Genomic DNA, 23757 nt, shown 5'->3' on the forward strand with positions numbered 1-23757 from the left:
TGGATCATACTATGGAGATGATTTTATCGCCTTAGGCCTAGTTACATTGGGGTCCAACAAATGAATGGTTTGGATTTCAAACGAAGTGGGCCCAAGTATATAGTCTCGGCACGCATTTTTCTAAAACTACGGTGGATCTATATTTTCAAAGATCTAAACTCTAAAGTGAAGTAATATATCCGCGCCCTTTTTTTTCTTTTTTTTTTCACTTGGGACAGCCCACTCTGGTGTATTTATAACTTTTCAAAAATCAGCCAACAGGGGCGCCCTTGAAGCTGATTTTTATAAGGGCGCACAAAAGGGAGAAGGCTTTGTAAGAAAAGTCTTCTGAAAGACTTTTCCCTTTTCTGAGCGAAAATGATATGAAAAGGATGTCACCGTGAAGCTGATATTTTCACCCCCCTGCAGTACTCATTCTCCCCCAACTTTAACGCTTTTTGACGTCAAATCACGTTAAAAGGGGGGGCGAATGCGTACTGGCGGGTGGTGAAAATATCATGGTCTTTCGACTCAAGTGGGAGAGACTTTGACCAGACAGACTACTTCACATTCACAAAGTGTGGAAAATAAAGACCAAACCCAACCACTTCCCGTCCTCTTGTTCTTGGCGTTTTTGTAGCTTGGAAAACGGACCTATGAAGAAATTTTTAGTGGGCCCCACTCTCATGCTGACTAGAGATCACCATCTTCTTGATCAAGGTTTGTTGTAGTGGGCCCATCAGATTTACGCTCCTGATCTCTTCTGAAAGGTGAGTCAGACTTTTGGGGGTCCCCACAGCATTTTCCTTGAAATTGTTATGAGAGCCACTTAGTTTTTTTTGACAAAGAACAGTGAAAATGAGAAATTTCAATAGACAAATGTTTTTGAGCCACATGTAAATCAAACGGCTAGGATCGGCCATTTAGGGATGGCCCACTAAATCGACGGCCTCAGCTGCCACACAAGCACACTAGCTATGGGTGCGGTGGCCGACCAAATAAAGCGGTCCGGATCACGCGTGCCAAGGTTTCTCATGGTTTTCAACTTCCATTATGCGTGTCTTTACTAAAACCAGTAAAAAGAGGAGTGCCAATATCAAAATCAGGGAGTCCTAAGGACTACAGAAATTAGAAAGTATAAACGGCTTTATTTAGATCCATGGCAGGAGGGAGAAAGAGAGGCAGAGATATTTGACTAATTTTCCTTGTGGTGTTTTTCTCATACATTTCAATCAATTTAACTAGCTCTGAACTTGTTTGTTCTTCAAGCAGTTGATTACTCAACTCCAAAACAAATATAGATTCACGTTGAATGTGACAGAATTTCCTCACACTGTCACCAACTCAAATCACTGAATTTCACAACTGTAGGTGCAATTTCAAGTGCCTTTTAATTTGTCTGTTACTTTCTGGTCATATGAGTTACAGTCTTCACTAACTTCATTCTCTCTCTCTCTCTCACCATTTTTCTCTTGGGTTCTCCTCATTTGTGCTTTTTATATTGTCTGTTTTTTTTTATTGAGAGGTGATGGGTAGAATTTAAAACTATGTCAGAATTTCTATGGCTGTGGAGGTGCAATTTCCATTAATTTATATTTTATTTTATGTGTTTTCAACTGATATTGTGTGATTCAGTGAAATTGCAAATTTCTTCTTGTGGAACTCATATAATTACTAAGAAGAAAGCAGGAATCATGATAATTTTGTTTTAGACAATGATGCAAACAAATTTTGGGAAACATTTTTTTTTAATATAAATATAAATATAGATTTTGGACAACATTGGGTCAAGATATTTTTATTTCTTCCTTTTCTGCTTTGATTTGGTATCTGCAAGAAGTAGTGACTTTTTGAGAGGATGATAAGAAAAATTAGCTAGATTTTGAGCAAGGCTGGGCAACTCAATAAATTGTCCTTTTAAAGATACATAATTTTCCTCTTTTATTATTTATTATTGAATTATAAAGAGAGACCCACAAACCATCAAACACATATATTCAAAGAATAAATGTGTTTGAACTTCGAATACCTTTCGTTTCAGTAACAGATTATTGCATGTTGCCTAAAGATACATCCATCTCTTATTTATTCGGGTTGCCATTAAAAAAAAGAGAATAAAAATCTGATTAGAGTAGTATTTAAAAAAAAAAAATCTGATCAGAGTCTGAATAGTTTTGGATTTATTGAAAGATGACCATCAGTCCCTGGATTTTATCTTGCTTTATGTCTGTGGTTGTTTCACAGAATTCAACCATCGACAGAGAAATCATCGGTTTACATCATGGGAGGCCTTGAGGCACAGAATAAATAGACTTCTCCTGACCTTTCAAGCTGTCAATTGATATTTGAAGGAGAAAACAGGATCAAGTTCCTGCACTTGATAACATGGCCGAGGAGAATGAATTGGATGGCGATGTCAAAATACATCAAGCAGCTTCCATGAGAAAATCATTTGGAGTAGATAATGATAGGAACCCCAAAAAGACACACGACCGACAAGATTTTGGGAAGACCAAGGGAGAAGAGAAGGGCAAGAACAGTGTTCCATTCTACAAGCTGTTCTCATTTGCGGACTCTACAGATGTTGCGTTTATGATTGTGGGTACAGTTGCGGCTCTTGCAAATGGGGCTTCTTGGCCCCTCATGACAGTTTTCTTGGGAGAGCTGGTCAACTCTTTTGGAGAAGCCACAAACCTTAATGAGGTGGTTGATGAAGTTTCCAAGGTATATAACTTCTGAATAAGATTCATCATTGTTCTTTAAAGTGTTTCCACATGGTGTTTCTATATCCATCTCTAGTAAATTACTCTGATTTTAATTGCATTTCAACTTGAATCATGGAAAATCATGAGTAATCGATAATTAAATAGCAGTTAATTGATAATGTATCACTATTTTTTTTATGACATAGGGTATCCCCACCCCAATTTTGGGGCCGGACTAATAGTGATAATGTATCACTATTACCGTTCATGATCTACAAAGCTATTTAAATTTATTTTTCTAATTTGATATAAAGTTACCAAGACAGTCTCAAATTGTATTGCATTTAACATTGTATTTTTATGCTCGAACTTTTGTGTTATTTTTTTAGGCTACACAGTAGTTGAAATGCAATGAAGACTCTCCTGATTTTCCCTTTGGTTTCTCATTAGATCTTAGCATGCTTCCTTATTTTAGCTCTTGTGGCCTATGGATTATGGACAGGGAAATGGGTTTTTGTTAATGGTTTTCAAATGCTAATTTTAGTTATACCATTATCTTCTTATATCTGCAGGTGTGTTTGAAATTTGTTTATTTGGCTGTGGGGGCTGGTGTAGCATCATTCTTCTGTAAGTACACTGGTTCTTATTTTAGTGAGAATTGAGTTTGGATTGATACTGAAATGTCTTGAAATTAATAACACAATGTTTATTCTTTGGCAGTGGTTTCTTGTTGGGTGATCACAGGAGAGAGACAAGCTGCACGAATAAGGAGTTTATACTTGAAAACCATATTGAGGCAAGACATTGCATTCTTTGATACGGAAACAAGCACGGGAGAAGTAGTAGGGAGGATGTCAAGTGACACTCTCATTATTCAAAATGCCATGGGTGAGAAGGTACTAATACCATTCGGTGTTCCTTTAGTCACTTGGTTTGCATGTCAATGTTCTTGTATAGTATGCACTATCAATGTTGACCATTGATTCCTATGAAGTGTTACTGTCTCACCTTAATATAGAATATATGAACCAAGAGTTGATGGGTAGGTCATGATTAGAACTATCAACAATATACCTCAAATCTTAAAGCAAGTATAAGATAAAATTACTGCAGAAAATCTCAATAACTAGCCTTTTAAAGAAGCGTTGCAGGATCGTATTAAGTTTTGTTCTTTTGTTTGCTTTACTAGCATGGATTTATAAACGCTTGTATTTTACTGTCCATCCATCTAGCTGTCTCATGATTACTATTTTTTTTTCAAATTTGAAAACAGAAGGAATTATACATAAATTAAACAAGCACGGAATTGAAGATAATTGAGTTTTTTAGGTCAGAAAGCCTTTGGTTAAATGTCACTACAACAGATATTTTTATGACTCCTCCCAATCGAAGCCAGATACGAATACCACTGCTAATTTACCTTTATGCAATCCAATTTAATAATTGTGACTGGTTTCTGATAAATTTCACTAATTTCTTCGTTTCACCCTCCACAAAAAGAAATAAAAGAAGATGCATCATGGACTTTATTCTAGGATTACTCATTAATTTCTGGGTGCCCTTTCTTCTTGAATATGTTTTAAAGTTTATCAGTCTACTTTACAGGTTGGTAGGTTCGTACAGATGATATCGACATTTGTAGGAAGCTTCATAGTGGCATTTATTAAAGGGTGGCTTCTCACCCTTGTTATGCTATCATCTCTTCCTTTTCTTGTGATCTCCGGTGCGGTTATATCTATCATTATAACAAAGGTGGCATCCCGTGGACAAACATCTTATGCAGAAGCAGGGTCTGTTGTAGAACAGACAATCAGCTCAATTAGAACGGTAGGCAAAGCTTTGAGTGTGACATACATTAATGTTCAAGATTTGATTGTATTTTTTTTAATCATGGGAATTTTGGTTATATATTTTATTATTTCTGTGAGCTTATAATGGACATGTTTCCTAATCAGGTTGCATCATTTACTGGGGAGAAGCGGGCAATTGATAAATACAAGAAATCTCTGAGGGCTGCTTACAAGTCAGGTGTTCAAGAGGGATTGGCAGCTGGATCAGGTCTGGGTTTAGTTATGTTTGTCTCATTCTGTTGCTATGGCTTTGGTATATGGTTTGGGTCGAAGATGATACTGCACAGAGGATATTCGGGTGGTGACGTAGTTAACGTTGTTGTTGCAGCCATGACTGGCGCAATGTAAGTTGCAAACAAAAACTTCTTTAGATTCGAAGAACCAAAGTTGGGTGTTTATATCAGACTATAAATATCTAAATCTGGAGATAATAATGAAAAAACAGAGTACACCTATGCTTTGTAGTTGTGGACATGTATAGATACACAATGATAAGTCCCAATGCATAGTTTATGTATAACCTCTCCGATCTGAAGATTTCAGTAGAAGAGAATAGGGTCTAGGATAGGGATCAACAGATTTCTGTTTGTTTTTGGACTCAGTCTAAACATTTTTCTTCATCTTCTTCTTCTTACCTGTTGACAAAGCATTATAAAAAGGGAATTGCTAGGGTCCATCGCAAAAGGCATTTCGCGGCTGCTCTGTCATATGTCAGACCAGCACCAGCAATTCCCTTATAAAAAATCTACAGAAAGGTGTCATTTCAGCAAGCAAGATTTGGAGGACACGGGAGGCGGATGGTGAAAGACATGAGAGCTTTACAAAGTTATTTGAGTATGAGCTTCCCTTCTACAAAATTGTTGAATTGGAAATGCTTAGCCTAAACTTGACGATGAGAGTGGATAAGCTCAAATATCCAATGGTTGATCTCCTTAATTAGTAAATATGTCGATAGCTTAACCCCATTAAATTTAGCATTGTTTCTAGCTTCCAGTATCTTCCAAATCATGTAAGAGAGGATATCAAATCAAAATATCAAATCTACCATTACAAGTTGAAGGGGGTGAAAAGTTTTACTTACACTGACGAGAAATAGGGGATCTCCCTCATATATATTATATACAATTACAAATAAAGGATTAAAAAACAGATATTGCTTAACTACACTGGTTATCAAGAAATACAATGATATTTTTTAGTATGCCCTTGAGAAAAATGTAGACATATATACATCTATCACTGTACATACATCTTAGCTGCAGCATATGTTACCCACAATTGAATCCACTAACACAGATAAACATCTAGAACACTTCAGTTTTCAGCAAATGATTCAATTTGGATTGATTACACATTTTGCCCTAATTGTAACGGAGTTATGTCAATCTTTACGACAAGGCTTGGTCTGATGCATAACAGGTTTGTTTAATCAGAAACAAAAAGTTTATTATGTTATGGTTTGATAATCGCCCTCGGATCTGCATGGGTAGATCCTGGAAAGATCTTAAAACCCCACATGTACATATATGCATGAAGGCATACATGATTAATGTATGCACCTATATTTCGATTCTGATTGTTTAGAATTTCAACAATACATGGGTGTCACAGTTTGTATGTGCTGGCATGATTTAGGAATCTGGGTTCTGCATCTCCATGCATTAGTGCATTTGCAGCGGGACGAGCTGCGGCATTCAAGATGTTTGAGACAATTGAGAGGAAGCCAGTGATAGATGCATCTGCAACTAATGGACGAAAAATTGGTGATGTTCGAGGAGATATTGAACTAAGAGATGTTTATTTCAGTTATCCAGCCAGACCTAATGAACAAATATTCACCGCATTCTCTCTTTCTATAACCAGTGGTACGACTGCAGCTTTGGTTGGAGAGAGTGGAAGTGGGAAGTCAACAGTTATCAGTCTCATAGAGAGGTTTTATGACCCACAAGCTGGAGAAGTTCTTATAGATGGTATAAATCTCAAGGAGTTTCAGCTCAGATGGATCAGAGGAAAAATTGGGCTTGTTAGCCAAGAACCTGTTTTGTTTTCTTCAAGCCTTAAAGATAACATCGCTTATGGTAAGGACAATGCAACTCTTGAAGAAATCAGAGCTGCGGCTGAGCTTTCAAATGCTGACAAATTCATAGACAAAATGCCTCAGGTTCTACTCTTCTTCGAACTTCTGAACATTTTACCATAAAATATTGAGAGAGTCAGAATCCATCCATGAAACATTGAAATATTTTCCTTTACCAAAAAATGCATATTAAAAGTTATACTTCAGTCAATTGATTTCTTTTCTTTCTTCTATTGTTGTCATTTTTCATGGTTCCTCATTATTAAATTGCTCAAATTCAAGCGAATTCAATGGCTGTTTTACCTTCTCTTTTGTTATGAATTTTATAACTGCTTTACCATCTCTTTTGTTTGTTTGTTATTTTTTTATATTTTTTATCAGGGGCTTCATACTATGATCGGTGAACATGGAACTCAGCTCTCAGGGGGGCAGAAACAGAGAATAGCCATAGCCAGAGGAATTCTAAAAGACCCACGGATTCTACTTCTAGATGAAGCTACAAGCGCACTTGACACAGAGTCCGAATCGATTGTGCAGGAAGCACTAGAGAGGATCATGATCAATCGAACCACGGTTATTGTTGCTCATCGCCTGAGCACTGTCCGGAATGCTGATATGATCGCTGTGATTCATCGAGGAACACTCGTTGAGAAAGGTAAGATCTTGAACATACAACCCTAGCTTACCTGTTATTTAACTTTGTTGTAATAAGGCTACAATTGGTCACAATGTTCAAATGAGGATACTTCATTCTTTCATGGGCTTGAGCATCGTTTAATTCATTGAATCATTTAAAAAATGAAGAGATTTTTAAGATAGCCAATATACCCTGATATCCCTAAAGAACACCAACCTTTTTTTGAAGTATTGTTGCCTCCTAAATAGAGTTTTATTAACAATCATACTACATTCAAACTTGCCAACTGGTCAATTTGTCAGGTTCTCATTTGGAGCTAATAAAGGATCCAAATGGAGCATACTCTCAACTTATACACTTGCAAGAAGTTAACAATGATTCAGAACAAACTATAACTGACCAGGACAAGCTGGAAATTATGTTGCATTCTGGGGTTAAGTTGAGAAAACGCTTGTCCTTCCAACGATCCGTAAGCCTGGGGTCATCGTATAGTGTCAGAAATAGCAGCCCTCATGCATTCTCAGGCCCATTGAGTGAACTGTTATCCTTCCAACGATCTGTAAGCGGGGGGTCATCTTTTGGTGTCATAAAGAGTGGCCCCCATACATTCTCAGGCCCATTTAGTGTATCGAATGGACTTGGCATCCAAGAAATTGTATCACCAGAGACTGATGCCTCACTGCAACAATCAAAAGAAGTGCCTCTCCGCCGCCTTGCGTATCTCAACAAGCAGGAGGCCCCTGTGCTACTGCTTGGCACCATTGCCGCAATCATCAGTGGTTTAGTACAACCCATTTTTGGGTTACTCATTTCTATTGTAATTCCAAATTTCTTTGATCCTCCAAAAAATCTCGAGAAGGACTCGAGGTTTTGGTCATTGATGTTCGTTGTCCTTGCCCTGGTATCATTAGTGGCTTGCCCAGCACAATCGTACTTTTTTTCCATTGCTGGATGCAGGTTGATAAAAAGGATTAGATCAATGTGTTTTGAGAAAGTGGTGCACATGGAGATTGAGTGGTTCGATGATTCTGCAAACTCGAGTGGTGCGATCAACTCAAGGCTATCGGCAGATGCGGCAACTGTACGGAGTCTGGTTGGAGATACTCTTGCACTGCTTGTTCAAGACACTGCATCACTGGTTTCTGGGATGGCAATCGCTTTGGAAGCGTGTTGGCAGCTATCTCTGATAGTCTTAGCTATGTTACCTCTGATAGGACTCTGTGGATGGGCCGAAATGAGATTCCTGAAAGGGTTCGGTGCAGATGCAAAGGTTTGCTTTCTAACTCATGGAAAATCATTATATATGTGATAAGTGGTTAATACTGATATATTTTCACCAAGAAAGGTTGATTCGAACAGATTATCACTCTGATACTAATAACTTTTAAGCAGTCCTTTTGTTTCTGAATAAGATTATTGGTAGGCCATTTAGTAAGGACTAATTGCATTTTTCAGATTCACTGGCTCAAGCTACTGATTTTTCTGGGCCATCAGAAGTTAAAAACCCCTCTTCATAATTTATATATTCTGTTGTTTTTGTGTTTATTTACATCAGATATATTTCACGCAAATATCTGGAGTACCCTTGATGTGTTTAAACTTCAATTAAAAGGAAACTGAATTTAGGTTAGATCTGATAGTACAGTGCTGTTCTAATCATCTATTTCTACACATCATTTCATGTTTCTCAGTTTGTGATGAAGTTAGAAATTTGAAAATGGCTGTAGATGTTGTACGAGGAAGCAAGTCAAGTTGCTAACGATGCCGTTGGGAATATAAGAACAGTTGCCTCTTTCTGTGCAGAAGAGAAAGTGATGGAACTGTACAAAAAGAAATGTGAGGGTCCTTTGAAGACGGGTATAAGACAAGGGTTGACCAGTGGGATATTTTTTGGGCTCTCCTTTTTCTTGCTGTTTTGTGTATATGCAACCAGTTTCTATGCCGGAGCTCGCCTCATCGAGGATGGGAAAGCAACATTCATGAAGGCTTTTCGTGTATGTGATCCTTGCATCTTTAACAACTTTTCAATGGATATGTAAACTACTAAACTTACTAAAGAAACAGAAGTTTGCCTATTTTTCAATTTAAATTAAATGCGAAACATTTCAAATCTTTTGATTTCTGATTATTTTAGAAAATTAGTTTCTTCCTCAATCAAAATTAAGAATCCCAAAGATTTAATGGTCATGTAGTCCAGATCATTAAATTCATTCCGGTTTTTTTTTTTTTTTGAAAAATGACAATTTCATTGATACTCTGAAAATTACATTGGGGACCAGGGGTCCCAACTAGCATTACATAGAATCAAGTTAGGGTGGCTAGGAGCATACTCCTAGGCCAGTAACAAGCCAAAAAAGCTCTTAAGGGTCTACCAATACAGTGAGGTCTACACTTCCATACGCTTCCACCGTAGTAAAAACTATTTCACTTCCCTTTCAAGCTCTTCATCTACTACCCTTTATTTCTTGAGGACCCGCTTTCCTCTTGATAAAAAAATCAGGGAGAAGACAAGGCATTCATCAAAACAAACTTGTCATCACCATTTAGATAGTCATTTAGTTTGTGCTTTTAGACAAGTCAGAAAAAAACGGGAAAACTTCCTCCATACTATACTGGGTCTGGGACTCTAGCAGGTAAAGGAAAAAACCTCCAGACCCTTGTCTAGGAGTCTCAGAATCCTTCTACACAAACGATTCACTTCCACCAGCCGGATACCCACCGCCTAAATTCATTCCAGGTTTTGATCCTTGTTAATTAATCTATTGCCTCCTGATTTGCAGGTTTTCTTTGTTCTGACCATGGCAGCCTTTGCAGTTTCTCACTCAATCTCCTTAGCACCTGATGCCACAAAGGCCAAGTCTTCTACGGCTTCTATATTTTCAATTCTTGACCGCAAGTCGAAGATAGATTCTAGTGATGATTCTGGAATGATATTAGAAGATGTGAAGGGCAACATTAAATTTCAGCATGTCAGTTTCAAGTATGCTACAAGACCAGATGTTCAGATTTTTCGAGAGCTCTGCTTAGATGTTCAATCGGGCAAGGTAATTCTTTAAAAATTTTTTTAACATACTCGCACTTGCTTGTCTCACTGGTCAGATCTTAGTAAACATTTTAGTATTTTACCACTAGATTAATCAAAATCAGATCAACCCACCATCAGCTTAATTACATGAATGCTTTGATTCAAGTATGTTCCTTTTTTATTTTTTCTGTGTATGTTTCTCAAGTAGTCACACTTTGAAGCTTTGGGAGAGGGTAATTTGGCATAGACTAAGAAAAGAGACTAAGGTATTAGAGAATCAGTTTGGCTTCATACCCGGACGATCGACTATGGAAGCTATCTTCTTGATTAGACGGTTAATGGAGAGATTTAGAGAAAATAAAAGGGACCTTCATATGGTTTTCATTGATTTGGAGAAAACGTATGATAGTGTTCCTTTTATGTGCGTGTTAGTGGTGTTAGTTGTGTGTGTAGTTACTAAGTAGTGCTATGTAATGTGGGTAGTGGTGTGTGGTTATTAAGTAGTGGTGTTGATGTCATGAGAGTAGTGGTAGTCGGTTAGAGTGGTTTTGTTAGTAGTGGTTGCATGATGCATGTGCCAAGTGACATATATTTATATTTAAAAGGTTATCTTCGAATGAAATGGGGAGAGAAGGAATTTACAGCACAAAGGAAACTTTGTAGGAGAGTCATGGTTCAATTTGAGCCATGAGGAGGTCCGGTTGCCTCGAATCAACCTCTCTCCCTCTTTTTCTATTTTCCGTTTGTTTATTTGTGTTACGGCCAATTAGGCACGTAACAAGTGGTATTAGAGCCATCAATCTCGCGCGATGGTTGCTTCTTCAGAGTTTTGGGAATCCATAAGTGAAGATCTGAAGGAGATTAAAGCACTGACTTCGAAAATGATGGAAGAACACCGAAGATTTGCAGAAGACTTGAATAAAATCAGCATGGAGATCAAGGAAATACGCAAAGACGGAGGAACGATGAAGCTTGAAGATTTTAATGTTCGGACAGAGAAAAAAGCAGCAATAGATGATCATGAAAAATCGTATTTCTTCTCAACTTTGCTCACAACAGATTTCCAAAGTGAGATTCAAAAGACCATGATCATTATTCACAAAAAACATGAAGGTGTGATGTCAATTATTATGTTCAACAAAATTGTGTCCCATAGGATTTGGGACCCTGGTGGAATAATGTATTTTCTCCAACAAATCAACCTTGAGGACAAGGTTGTTTCTAAGGGGGGAGGAATGTTATGTTCGTGTTAATGGTGTTAGTTGTGTGTGTAGTTACTATGTAGTGTTATGTGAAATACAAGTGTGACAACCCTAGAGGGGGGTGAATTGGTCAATTAGAAATTTTAGGCTTAATTAAGGTAAGATTAAAAATTAATCTATTTAATTAAGCACTAATTAGTCTAACCCGTGTTAAAATATTCATATTAATGAAATCTAGGATTTAGACATTCTAATCATGCACATTTACTAACTCTTGTTCAAATAGATGTTAAAAGGCAATTTGGGTTTAAACATTTTGATCAAGTGCATTTACTAACCCTTGTTCAATTAAAAGCATAGATACAAGTTAGGGTTAGAGTTTACCAATCACCACAAGTGCAAGGAAAGAAGGAGAAGAAGAGTCATCCACAAGGCACAAGATCTATAGTGGTTCGGTCTATCACGAGACCTACTCTATTCTTCCAAGTTTATCTCCTTGGGATTCTCCACTAAAAATGAGGTTCTTCAATGGCAAACCTCCAAGTCGTACAAAACGCCTTCTCCAACCTCCAAAAGGGACAAACTCTTTTTGCACGAAGCCTTGGCGAGGGGACGCACCCTCTTACATGATTCACCTTTCTTCACGGGCCGAGTCGGAGACCCTCGTCATGTGTTCACCTTTCTTAACGGGCCGAAGAGGAGACCCTCGTCTTCACAATTCTTAACGGGCCAAAGAGAAGACCCTCAACAAAAAACAAAATAAAAAGAAAAACTCTCTTGCCTCTTAATAGGTTGATTACAACATTTGTAGTTCACAAAAAGAATAGCAAAGTAAAGCCCTATGGAGTGCCTCTCGAAATAATGTGGAAATGCAAGTTCAAAGAGGTTTTGCTTTTGATTTTCAAGTTGAAGCTCAAAGAGAAATGGGATTTGATCTTTCTCAAATGTTCAAAAGCTTGTAGAGATAGGTTTTAATCATGTATATATAATGTATTTGAAAATATGACTGTTTGGGGTAAAACTGTAAATAACCGGCTTGAAAAAGTCAAGCAGAAAACGCCCCAACGGCTAGTTTGCCCAACCGTCGTGGTGGACCGAGCCACCGCGGTCGCCGGCCCCTATCGGGCGCCCTTTTATATTTTCAAATTTCTTACCGTCGCGGTCAACCGGCCCCATGGCGGTCGTCCGGCGAGGCCAACCTGTTAGCTCTAGAATTTGGCTCAAAAACCTATCTGCGATTGACCGACCCATGGTCGCCCGGCAAAGCCTGGTCGATCGACCCTGTGTGAAATTTCATTTTTAACCTTAAAAATCAGGGGCTTTTGGGCCATGGTCTTGGGCTTATGTCCTAAGTTTTCAAACACATTTTAGGGTGTGTGCATGGTTTTCAAAGATGTAAAAAGTTAAGAATGAAAACCATTTGAAAACCTATTGAAAGTGCAATTTAAACATAAAATCAAGAGGACTCCAAATACATTCTAAGAATAAGAACCTTGAGTCTTCTTGGAATGTCTTGGCTCCTTTGCACTTCATTGGACTTCTTTAGCTTGAGTGAACATCTTGACCTTGTCTTGGCTCTTGTGACTTGTCCTCCAATCTTCAATGCATATTTAGGTACATGAGGTGTCATCAATGGCTAGTTCAACTCCAAGCTCCTTCTTGACACTTGCTTAGGAACTTGTGGGATCTTCATGTTAAGCTCCTTGACTTAATCATCTCCAAATGGTGATGACTCCAATGTAGGTGCAAGCTCTTTGTTACTTTGTCTCTTGATTCACAAGCCATGTATTGTGAAGAGTTGTGTAATGGCAATTATAATTCCCGTATACAACACAACACCTCAAAGCAACATATCAGTCCATAAATGCTAATCAATTTGGTTTGCTAGCATCAAAACAAGAAGGTAACGTGAATGATTAACCTATGGAAACCCTTGGGCTTACACTATGTAATGTGGGTAGTCGTGTGTGGTTATTTAGTAGTGGTGTTGATGTTAGGGCTGCAACAGGGTCGGGTTGGGTCGGGTTTTTCAAAACCCTAGCCCAACCCTGGATCCCATTATCTCGGCCCTGACCCGCCCTGACCCTGAGTCAGGGCCGAAAAACCTCAACCCATTGCCCGCCCTACAGGGCTCAGTGCGAGCCCTAGCCAGCACCTGATTGGCCCTGATTGGGCCGGGCTGGGCCGGGCCGACCCTAATTGATCCTAGTGCAAATACCTGTTAAGAGTGCCAAAAATAAAGCAACCACTTATCATATCGAACAAAATGATCAATAAACAGAGAAAGGGAACAAAATAAGACAATATGAATTCAACAACATGACGGGCAACAGAGACAATTAATAATAATAATCTAAAGAAACATCAATCCAAGATAATAGAAAACATTAGCAAAAGAAACATGCACAGATGATTCAATTCTATAATAGAAAACTTAGTGTCGGGCCGGGTCAGGGTACCCGAGGCATTAACCCAGAACCCGACCCGACTTGAGTCTGGGTCTAAAAATATGAACCCTGACCCGCCCTCAGGGTTGGAAAATCTAGCCCTAACCCTGTTTGGGCTCAGGGCGGGTCAGGGCTGACAGGGCCAAACTTGCACCCCTAGTTGATGCCATGAGAGTAATGGTAGTCGATTAGCGTGGTTGCATTATGCATGTGCCAAGTGGCACATATTTGTATTTAAAAGGTTATCATCTAATGAAATGGGGAGAGAAGAAATTTACAGCACAAAGGAAACTTTGTAGGAGAGTCATGGTTCCTCTCAATTTGAGCCATTAGGAGGTTCGGTTGCCTCGAATCAACCTCTCTCCCTCTTTCTATTTTCCGTTTGTTTATATGTGTTACGGCCAATTAGGCACGTAACAATTCCCAAGAGTGTTATGTGGTGGGTCCTTGAAAGGAAAAAAAGTGTCTACTAAATATGTTGATATGATTAAGGATATGTACGATGGAGCAGTAACTAGTGTCAGAACTACGGATGGCATGTCTAGTGAGTTTCCAATTACAATAGGACTGCACTAAGGATCAGCTCTAAGCCCTTATCTTTTTACTCTAGTTATGGATGAACTTACGGAGGGTATCCAGGACTAGGTGACGTGGTGTATGTTATCTGCAGATGACATAGTATTAATTGACGAAACCAAAGCAAGATTTAATGCTAAGTTAGAGTTATGGAGAACTACTTTGGAATCCAAAGGTTTTACACTGAGCAGGACTAAGACAGAGTATATGGAGTGCAACTTTAGTAATGTAAGGAGACAGGGTGACGATGTAGTAAATATGACTGGACATGAGGTACCTAAGAGGGATATCTTTCACTATCTTGGTTCAATCCTACACAAGGGTGTAATTATGCACCGGCTACTCTTCTCTGTATCATCGCAAAGAAGGGTGTAACAAGTGTGAATACACAGTAAATCACCAGCTCAGTCTATATAATTTAAGTATTTCATCTTTTGATTTTGTATATCTAGCTTACCAATTCCACAAAATTTATCAAACCCAAGAGGCCTAAATGGAGAAATTAAAGATTTATTTACATTCGGAAAAGATTTATTTACATTCGGAATTCGAAAGACAACCATTCATTACAACTATAGCTGTCAGTACAACACTACATTCAATAATACAGATAATAGTTCAACTGCCAGTCTACATGACAACCAGACAACACAAGAAGAGCATATAAAGTACTTTTGAAATCTCAATGTTGTGTTGGAGATAGTCAGTCTGGTTTGTTCAAGTGAGGTGGGAATCAAGGAGAAAATTTGTAATCCCGATTCCCGACTTAATTGAATTATTCTATACAGAATGGGAATTACAATAACATTGACTTCACTGTCCTATGCAATTATGCAAACTGTCCCTCTACACAACAACTAGAGAAAAGAACAAAGAGAGTACACTCCTAACTCCGTAAAACTGGCCGTGTAATCTCTGTACTGAAATGCTGATTCAATTTTCTTATCCATTGTAGTCTCATAATGTTTATAATAACTAAGTAGTTCAACTTCAAAAAGCTTAATTTACTCTCCAAGCCCTTGATTTGGAAGACATGATCATCTTACATTACCACAAGCTACCTTCAAAATCTAATGATCTCAATCTCATATATCAGGCAGTTGCCCTGGTCGGAGAAAGTGGGAGTGGAAAATCAACTGTGATATCATTGTTGCAGAGATTTTACGACCCTGATTCTGGTCAAATTATGCTTGACAAAATTGATATTAGAAAGTTACAGTTGAGGTGGTTGAGGCGACAGATGGGTCTGGTGAGCCAAGAACCGGTGTTGTTCAACGACACAATCCGAGCAAACATTGCATATGGAAAGGAAGGAGATGTGAGTGAAGCAGAGATTTTAGCAGCAGCAAAGTCTGCAAATGCCCACATATTCATAAGCGGCTTGCAACAGGTTAGAACACTGTGGCCCAATTATTGTTCAACTACTGTTTTTTATCTACTAAACATCTATCTATGAACTGCTTATTAACTTATTTTTTGAAATTTAAACTGCTTAATAACTTCTTAGTGAGTTTGTAGATTTCATCGGGAAATGATATCCCCACTCCCTTGTTTAATAATGAAACTCCTCTAGTTTCACTTATCCAATTCAGTGCTTAAGGCAGTTACAATACCTGGACAGCTACAGGCAACCAACCAGACAAGTGTTTACCAAATCGAGGAGTGCCATCGCCAAAACAAGGGATGCAGATATTATTTCCCTTTTCATATCAGATTGTCTGAAAGTTGACCGTTGCTGCTTGAAAAGCACTTCCTCATCATAATATAACGAGGCCCTTCTGTATAGGCAGCCCACCTTGGATCAATCTGGACTTTAATTCTGTGGGTTCCATCTTGGACTTCCCACAGTCCAAAATTACTAGTATAGAACAATCTCAGCCGTCCGACAAAATGTGAATCAACACTTACATTTTTTGTCTCTATCTATTGGCAAGCTAGATTGTCTGAACAATCCAAATTTTAAGCAGTTGGGGAACCAAGATGGGTCCTACCAACTGGTTGTCTAGATCCAAATAAGGAGGGCTACCTCTGCAATATAGGCACACTTCATTGTATTATGATGAAGAGCCCACCCCAAATGACAAAAAAACATAGAATAGGCAAATAAATTACAAAGAAACTCTGCATTTTGTGGATAACTTGGGTCCCTATACGGCCATTGTTAGTTGAACATGAAAGATGGCTCGGCTTGAAACAGACTTTCAAGACATCTATTGTATCGAGTAAAAGATATCCCGATGAACTCTTTTTTTCTTTTTGAAATTCCAACAAACATGAGAGTTTGTTTATGGAGAGGCGTATGCAAGCACTCCCACACAATTTATTGTTATTAGCTGTTGGATTTAAATATTAGACTGCAATAATACTATTTATCTTTTGTTTATTACAATAACTCACTTAATTTCAGGGCTACGACACATTAGTAGGCGAGCGAGGGGTCCAATTGTCTGGGGGACAGAAGCAACGGGTGGCGATAGCTCGTGCCATAGTGAAGGAACCCAAGATCTTGCTATTGGATGAGGCGACAAGTGCACTTGACGCCGAGTCTGAGCGAGTAGTTCAGGAGGCTCTGGACCAAGTGACGGTGAACCGGACAACGATCGTGGTGGCCCACCGGTTATCCACCATTAAAGGGGCTGATCTAATTGCAGTGATTAAAAATGGGGTTATCATAGAGAAAGGAAAGCATGCGACTTTAATCAATATCAAAGATGGAGCTTATGCCTCCTTAGTAGCATTTCACATGAGCGGCACTGCATCTGTGTAATCTTCATGTAATTCTCATCTCAATACACTAGAAAAGTGTAGATCGTCAGAACTTTGGAATTGGTTGCAAGATATCAAAAATATATGTATATAAAATAAAAATGTGATGTTACACCAGTTCCTGAACAAAGGCTGAAGAACTAAATAAACTAAAAAAGAGGTCAACTATCATCTTCTTCGCTTTCATCGCTGTATGATACCAGACCCCCAAATGCCCCATTGTTAACATCAGGGATCTTCTCTACAACACCAGCCGAGGGTGTCTCCATGTTGACAGGTTTTTCTTGAATTGCGGCTTCTGTTTTTGCCTTCTTTGCTTGAGGTTTAACTGTTATAATCATGCCCCCTAACGGACGTGTGTGTTGGTTTTTCTTCACATGTGGCTTCTGCTCCTGTTCCTACACAAGCAGAAAAAATAAATAAAAAATAAGGCCCAAAAACTATATCTAAGATTCAATACTAAAACATGAGGAAGTCTTGTAATTATTCTGTTGGACGGGCAGTTGATAACAATGGTGCAAATCACGAGCGGAACATATGCAGCTCACAACCAAGCTAGGATTCAAATCAATAAGCATAGAACGACTATCTAGATGATCTTGTGTGCATGTAGTGTTTTGGCATTTTTGTCTGTGTTTGAACACATATGCTGACAACTTACCTCAATTTTAGGAGCCGAAGTTGGTTCCTTTAGCTCATACACAAGGGAAGAGTGCGCTGCAACTGCTTTCTGGAAAAATAAAATAAAATATCATGACCATATTATCTAACAATAATTATCAACATATGAACAACGATGACAGACGCGCAAGTTTTATCAATAGCTTTTGGCATCAATGGAGCATTGTTTCTTTGAAATCTTTCAGAAATGTCTTGCTCAGTAGTAATAGTAGTAGTAAGGAATTTATCAAGTGACTGTCTCTGGACTAGTTACATGATAAGCGGTGTGATTTAAATATATAGTGCTAAGCTTTAAGCAATAAAATGACTCAAAACTAAATATCTTAAGCGATACTCGGGTTGTAAAGTAAAAGCGGTGTCTGATTTGGTATCATTCCAAAAAAAAAAGAGAGAGGTGTCTGATTTGGTGGCCATACTCCCAGCCATCTATTATGTAGGTATTAGAGCCAAAATACAATTATACAATCTAAATCTGATGAACTGTTTAACTCAGCATCACATTGCGATAACAGGTGAAGATTAAAACAATTACTTGTAATATGTTGTAGGGCTCCATAAAGTTTTTTGAAAGTAACAACAAACTCACAAGAGATTAAGAAATTACTTGGAAACTTCGAAGTTGCTGAGCTTCTTCATTTGCCATTTGATGCTCATATTCCCTCCTTGTCTGCATGAAAGCAATCAGTTGGCTACAGTTAAAGCACCAAAACTTAACATGTGCTAATGCCACCATCTAGTGAAGAAAGTCACAAAACGACAATAAAATCCAACAGAATGCTGTCTTGTTCAAGCTAGGAGCCTATGACTGGTTTGGCATTTCATTTTGAAATGTTACCCACCTCATAGATGCATTCCCATATGCACATATATATTAAATAATATTTCCAACTAAAAAACACATGACATTATTCCATACCGGTAACGTAGTGCCAGTTTAATACTCAGACTTCCTAAAGCCATGTCAAATGACTGATTTTATATGAAAATCTTTTCGAGGGATGAATATCACACTCCCTTGTTTTGATACTAACATTTCTCTCTTTATCTCACACTTCTCTGCTGGATTGTTAGCTTGCTGGAAACTATACCAGCCAACGAGAAAAATATAAAACGAGAAGAGGGATATGTGCGTGCCATTATCATCCCCATTCTTTTCATTTGCTATTCTAACGAACAGTTTAGAAGAGTAATGTGATTTTTCTTTACAACAGAACACTTATCTTCAAAACTGAAAATAGTTATGAATTGTAAAACTACAGTGTACTGTACAACCTATATCAACATTAGACATGGAATAGCTATCGTTGTGTAAAACAAACGAACTTACTAACATTTTTTTTTGAAAGATAGTGGAGTTTCAGTCCCCACAAGGGATCTGAACAATCAAAGAGAAACAAATGAACTTACAAACTAGAGTTGTTAAAATCAAAACAAAGACAGAAGTAAGGTTATCATATTAACTTCTTGTGCATACTCAAAATCAAAGAGAAATGCATTATTTCTAATTTCTTTTAATTGCTAAGCAAGGGTCCTGCGAGAACTAAAAAAAAGAAGTCAGGGGAATGTATTGACAATAAGTATCCACAATGGAGAAAATAAGGGAAAAGAAATTGAAGCCAGTAACATTGGATCTGGATCTGAACAATCTCAAACACTAAGTGACTGAAATATGGATACACTTCTGTATTTATTCTCAACACTAGATTTAGAGACCTTGGGCCATATGGAGTCCTTATCTATCTGATGCCTAAGACACAAAGAAACAAGTAAATAATTGTATATTACTGAGAGCAGATAGACAGATTTACAATGTTTGTGAAGTGCATTAAATATACCTCATTTGTGATATTTAAGCTTCCATTACTTCTTATATAGTCCATTTTCAATCCGATGCCTAAGACACATATAAACAAGTAAATAATTGTGTATTCCTGATATTTAAATTTCCATTACATCCTATATACAACTAGTAATTATTTGATACCTTCCAGCAACTCATAATGATCATAAATATAGAACCTCAAGAAAACAAGGATTCAAAAAGCCTGCAAATATAAATACAAAACGTCAACATGATCATATTAAGCAATATAATTACATTTTTCATCATAAATTGAGAAAATATCTTCCACTTCAAGAAGCACATTGCAATTATTATCCTAGTCATTTGGTGCTGGCATACACAGATAGTAAATAGCTTAAAAATCCATCCTCACCATCTCTAATTTCTCTAAAAACTCTGTCTCATCTTCATCCAGAGCTTTGGGTGGCCCTGAAAAAGAAGTATGAATAAATATCCCTTTTGTTAAGTTAATTAGTAGATGGTAAAACAATCAGCCCCTTCATCCTTCGATCACAGGTTTCCCACTTCTGAGAATTAGTACCACACGATTTTCACATGCCTTGACCATAGAATACCTCATAAAAACAATCCACAACAGTGATACTGAAAAATGAGTTTCAGCAGAACATACAAACAACCATTCAAAAAAAAAAAAGCAGAACATACAAAGAACTTTGCAAGCGAGGAAAATAAATACAAAGATTGATGTAGGACTGGGAAGAGAAATAGAAGAAAGAGGAGAAAAGAGAAGAAGAAGTAGATGAATAGAGGAAGAATAGGGGAAAGAATAGAGGAGAAAGAGGAAGAAGGAGGAGGAGAAGAGAACTAGAAGTTGGAGAAAAGAATAATTAGAGGGAGAAATCTCAATCAATCTTTAATTAATCAAAAATTAATTAAAGTTCCATACATGAGGCCTATATATAGGCAATGGAAATAAAATTCCATGGTAAATAAAAGCCCTAAAACTAAAATATAAAAATAAAATCCTAGAATAAATAACATGGAAATACCATTCAAATAAAATAAAATAAATAAATAACATGAAAATAAAATCCTAATGGGCAAATATGCCTCTTTTTTGGCCTATAATCTGCATCAGAGATATTTTTGTGTTTTGGTAGAACATACAAAGAATTTTGCAAGCGAGGAAAATGAATAAAGAGCTATTTTTGTTCCTCGAATAGAGAATTTAGAAGGCATAAAGAAAAATAATATATAGTGCATACAAATCTACCATGGTCAAAAAAATGAATGGGCAAGATTACATTTTAACAAGAGAGTTGCCACTTGACACCAACTAATATGAGAACAGAATAAATTTAGACTGAGGCCCATGCTAATAACGAAATAAGGTAATAAGGGAAAACCTCAGCTACAAGGAAAAGTTTCAGCCTAACAAGATGCCGATAGCAAGTCACTATGGTGGAAGTAGCAAATTGAGGTCTTTCAAACTATAGTTAAATCAGTTATGGGTCTAGCTAGCATTTTAGGATGGAAAGTAAAACAAATGGATGTGAAAAATGCATTCATGCATGGATTACCTAGAGGAAGAAGTCTACATGGAGTAGTCAAAAGGATTTCAATAAGTAGATAGAAGCCTATGTATGTAGATTTATAAAGCTATCTATGAGCTAAAGAAAGCCTGTAGAGCTTGGTTTGAAAGACTATATCAGCTCTTCATATCAAAGGACACAGGAGACGTGTATGCGACACTTCATTGTTTTATGAACTCATTAAGTTTTGAATGTTCAAACAAGTTTGGCAATGAATCAATGTAATTGCATGGAACCTAAAGCAGTTTGGCAATAACTCAACGTGATTGCATGGAACCTAAAGCAGTTTGGACTCAATGCCATCAAATCACTACATCAAAGCAATCACGAATTTTTCAGGGAGAACTAAAATGAACAAACACTTTAGATTTCAAATAATTAATCGAAATGGCGTAGATGGGATTCCAAAACCCTACACTTCATATCCTTTTCCAACAATTTGCCATGCTAAGCTCCCAACCCTAAATAAGATATTAACACCTAGTCTCAAAACACCGAACGGAAGTATGGCCATGCGAAATAACTCAAAATTAACAAAGATGTAATCATCAGTTGTTTATAGCATTAAGGCACTCACTGTGCTTAAACCGCTCATTGAATTCTGCGTCTCGTTTGTCTTTATTCTCCTTTAAGATCTGCAAGAAAGAAACAATTAAACAAAACAATCAAAACTCAAGAAGGACTACACGAATAAAGAATGTTTCCCATAAGTTTCAGTAAGTAAAATACAATACCACTTTCCTAAGAGTCTGCCCTCTCATTCAATCAAAATGCCAAAAATCCCACGGAATAAGAAAACAAATTTAGGAAAAAAAAGAGCACCAAATCAAATTAAACCAAGCTTCTCAAAACCCCAATTGTGACCACAGCTCAGTTTAGTCCATTTTTAGGGGGTGCATTTGGTTGCACTCCCAAATTACAATTTGGTCTTTCCAAAGTGCAATTCAATCAAATTTCAATTAGAGTGAACGCCAAAATACGGCCTTAAAATGCTGCAAATCCCTCTGAATAACACAAGAAATTCATTAAAAAAAATATACCAATTAAAATTCAACCAAACACATCTGGTTGTCAAACCCTCAACTGTGACCACATCTCATATTAGTCCATTTTTTGGGGTTTTCATTTAGTTGTAGTCCCAAATTGCAATTTGGGCCTTTTCAGATAGCAATTCAGTCAAATTTCAATTTGGGTGCAAACCGAAATAAAACCCTAGTGAATATAACAAATTGCCCTTCTAAATAAAATCAACATTGTAGAAATCCAACCCAGTACCTTGAAAGCAACCAATTTCATAAAAATCAAAAGAAAAACCCTAAACCCCAACCAATCGAACACCTGCAGAAAAGAAAAAACTACATGGCTTGAATTACACTGAAACATATATATATACCTCAAACAAGGGTCTGTCTCTCTGGGCAGTGCCGTCATCAGCTCGCTCTCCCCTGGCTTGCTTGGATTCGTCCAACTACAAATGAAAACGAGAAGAAAATGATAGAGAAATTTGCATTTGAAATTTCTGTGTTTAAGGCTTTTAGGGTTAGAATTTTGAGAATTAGGGCAAAAACCTGTTGCTGTGATACGAAGTTCATCAATCTGATAGGAGGAGGGGCAGCAGGATCGCACTCTTCCTCCATTGCGTTTCGCTTCTTCGAAAACTCCTCACTCCAGTTCAGTTCTGTTGGGGAAGATGAAGAATTCTGAGAAGAATGTAATTCTGTAAAAGAGGCAGAGGGAATGTTCACCACCTTCGCGGAATTTTATTTTCCATGAAATACTTTTCCATGGAATATTTTTATTTTCAATAATTTTCTTTTTCCTTTACCTACCCCAAGGCCAGAGCAAAGCAGATCCAAATCCAAGACAATCTGAGTAGTAGGGCCCAAAAACCCTAAGGATCTGTTCACTTGCGTTCCTGGGAAAGCAAATCCCTAAAATACAGCCTCTTTTTTCTTTGAAAAGACCTTGATAAGACGGAATTCTGGTGTTCACTTGCTTTCCTGAGAAAGTAACAAGCCTAGGTGGAAAATGTCAAATAATGACATGAAAATTGCCAAAAATGATGTGGAAATGTCTCTTTTCTCACAAGTGTGGGAAACCAAATCCCACTATTTTAGTTGGATTTGCTTCCCCTGGAAAACTAGTGAGAAAAGGTGGGCAAGCAGTTTCTCGGGAAACCTTTTCCTGCACAGTTCCTGCGCACATGAACAGGCACAGGAAACCTTTTCCTACATAGTTACCCTGGATTTCTTTTCCTAATGCTACGTCAGATTCCCAGAAAACCTTTTCTTTTTCTTTCCCGGAAAAACAAGTGAATAGAGCCTAACAGGCTAACCAACAAGTTGAGGGCCCCACATTTTTTCAAATCGAATCGCATGTGCTATATAAATTGAGGCGAACGGGCACATGAACAGGC

General features: G+C 37.7%; 2 protein-coding genes across 3 annotated transcripts; one reads left to right on the forward strand and one right to left on the reverse strand.

The window, feature by feature from the left end:
- The first annotated feature begins 1097 nt into the window (after window positions 1–1097).
- On the forward strand, window positions 1098–17435 carry LOC143853529 (ABC transporter B family member 3-like). Of its 2 annotated transcripts, XM_077363332.1 has the most exons (13): window positions 1099–1350; window positions 2224–2703; window positions 3257–3311; window positions 3405–3580; window positions 4290–4511; window positions 4640–4878; window positions 6170–6695; window positions 6993–7266; window positions 7551–8518; window positions 8976–9242; window positions 10029–10292; window positions 15595–15888; window positions 16906–17435. In XM_077363332.1, the coding sequence occupies exons 2-13, from the start codon at window positions 2365–2367 to the stop codon at window positions 17263–17265; spliced, it is 3984 nt and encodes a 1327-aa protein (XP_077219447.1). In that variant the 5' UTR covers window positions 1099–1350; window positions 2224–2364; the 3' UTR covers window positions 17266–17435. The 2 variants fall into 2 exon arrangements, with proteins under 2 accessions (XP_077219448.1, XP_077219447.1); XM_077363333.1 differs by lacking the exon at window positions 4290–4511 and having other exon boundaries at window positions 1098–1350.
- On the reverse strand, window positions 17325–23090 carry LOC143853530 (NEFA-interacting nuclear protein). The gene is made up of 7 exons (XM_077363334.1): window positions 22910–23090; window positions 22735–22809; window positions 21919–21976; window positions 20162–20217; window positions 18550–18612; window positions 17926–17994; window positions 17325–17662 (listed from the first exon to the last, which is right to left on the reverse strand). Exons 1-7 carry the CDS (start codon window positions 22976–22978, stop codon window positions 17426–17428), a joined length of 627 nt encoding a protein of 208 aa, XP_077219449.1. The 5' UTR covers window positions 22979–23090; the 3' UTR covers window positions 17325–17425.
- Window positions 23091–23757: the final 667 nt, after the last annotated feature.

This window comes from Tasmannia lanceolata, unplaced genomic scaffold, assembly GCF_043159265.1.
Source record: "Tasmannia lanceolata isolate RefF3 unplaced genomic scaffold, GAP_Taslan_0.1 ptg000019l, whole genome shotgun sequence".
In the NCBI taxonomy this organism is placed as follows: domain Eukaryota; kingdom Viridiplantae; phylum Streptophyta; class Magnoliopsida; order Canellales; family Winteraceae; genus Tasmannia; species Tasmannia lanceolata.

Excerpts from the sequence above, each read along its gene's own strand:
- LOC143853530 (XM_077363334.1), bottom strand. The coding sequence starts at position 22,978 with ATGGAGGAAGAGTGCGATCCTGCTGCCCCTCCTCCTATCAGATTGATG. Across the intron at positions 22,810-22,909 it reads ACTTCGTATCACAGCAACAG|TTGGACGAATCCAAGCAAGC; the intron begins GTTTTTGCCCTA and ends TTTCATTTGTAG. Across the intron at positions 20,218-21,918 it reads CAATGAGCGGTTTAAGCACA|GGCCACCCAAAGCTCTGGAT; the intron begins GTGAGTGCCTTA and ends CTTCTTTTTCAG.
- LOC143853529 (XM_077363332.1), top strand. The coding sequence starts at position 2,365 with ATGGCCGAGGAGAATGAATTGGATGGCGATGTCAAAATACATCAAGCA. Across the intron at positions 4,879-6,169 it reads GCAGCCATGACTGGCGCAAT|GAATCTGGGTTCTGCATCTC; the intron begins GTAAGTTGCAAA and ends GGCATGATTTAG. Across the intron at positions 9,243-10,028 it reads CATTCATGAAGGCTTTTCGT|GTTTTCTTTGTTCTGACCAT; the intron begins GTATGTGATCCT and ends CCTGATTTGCAG.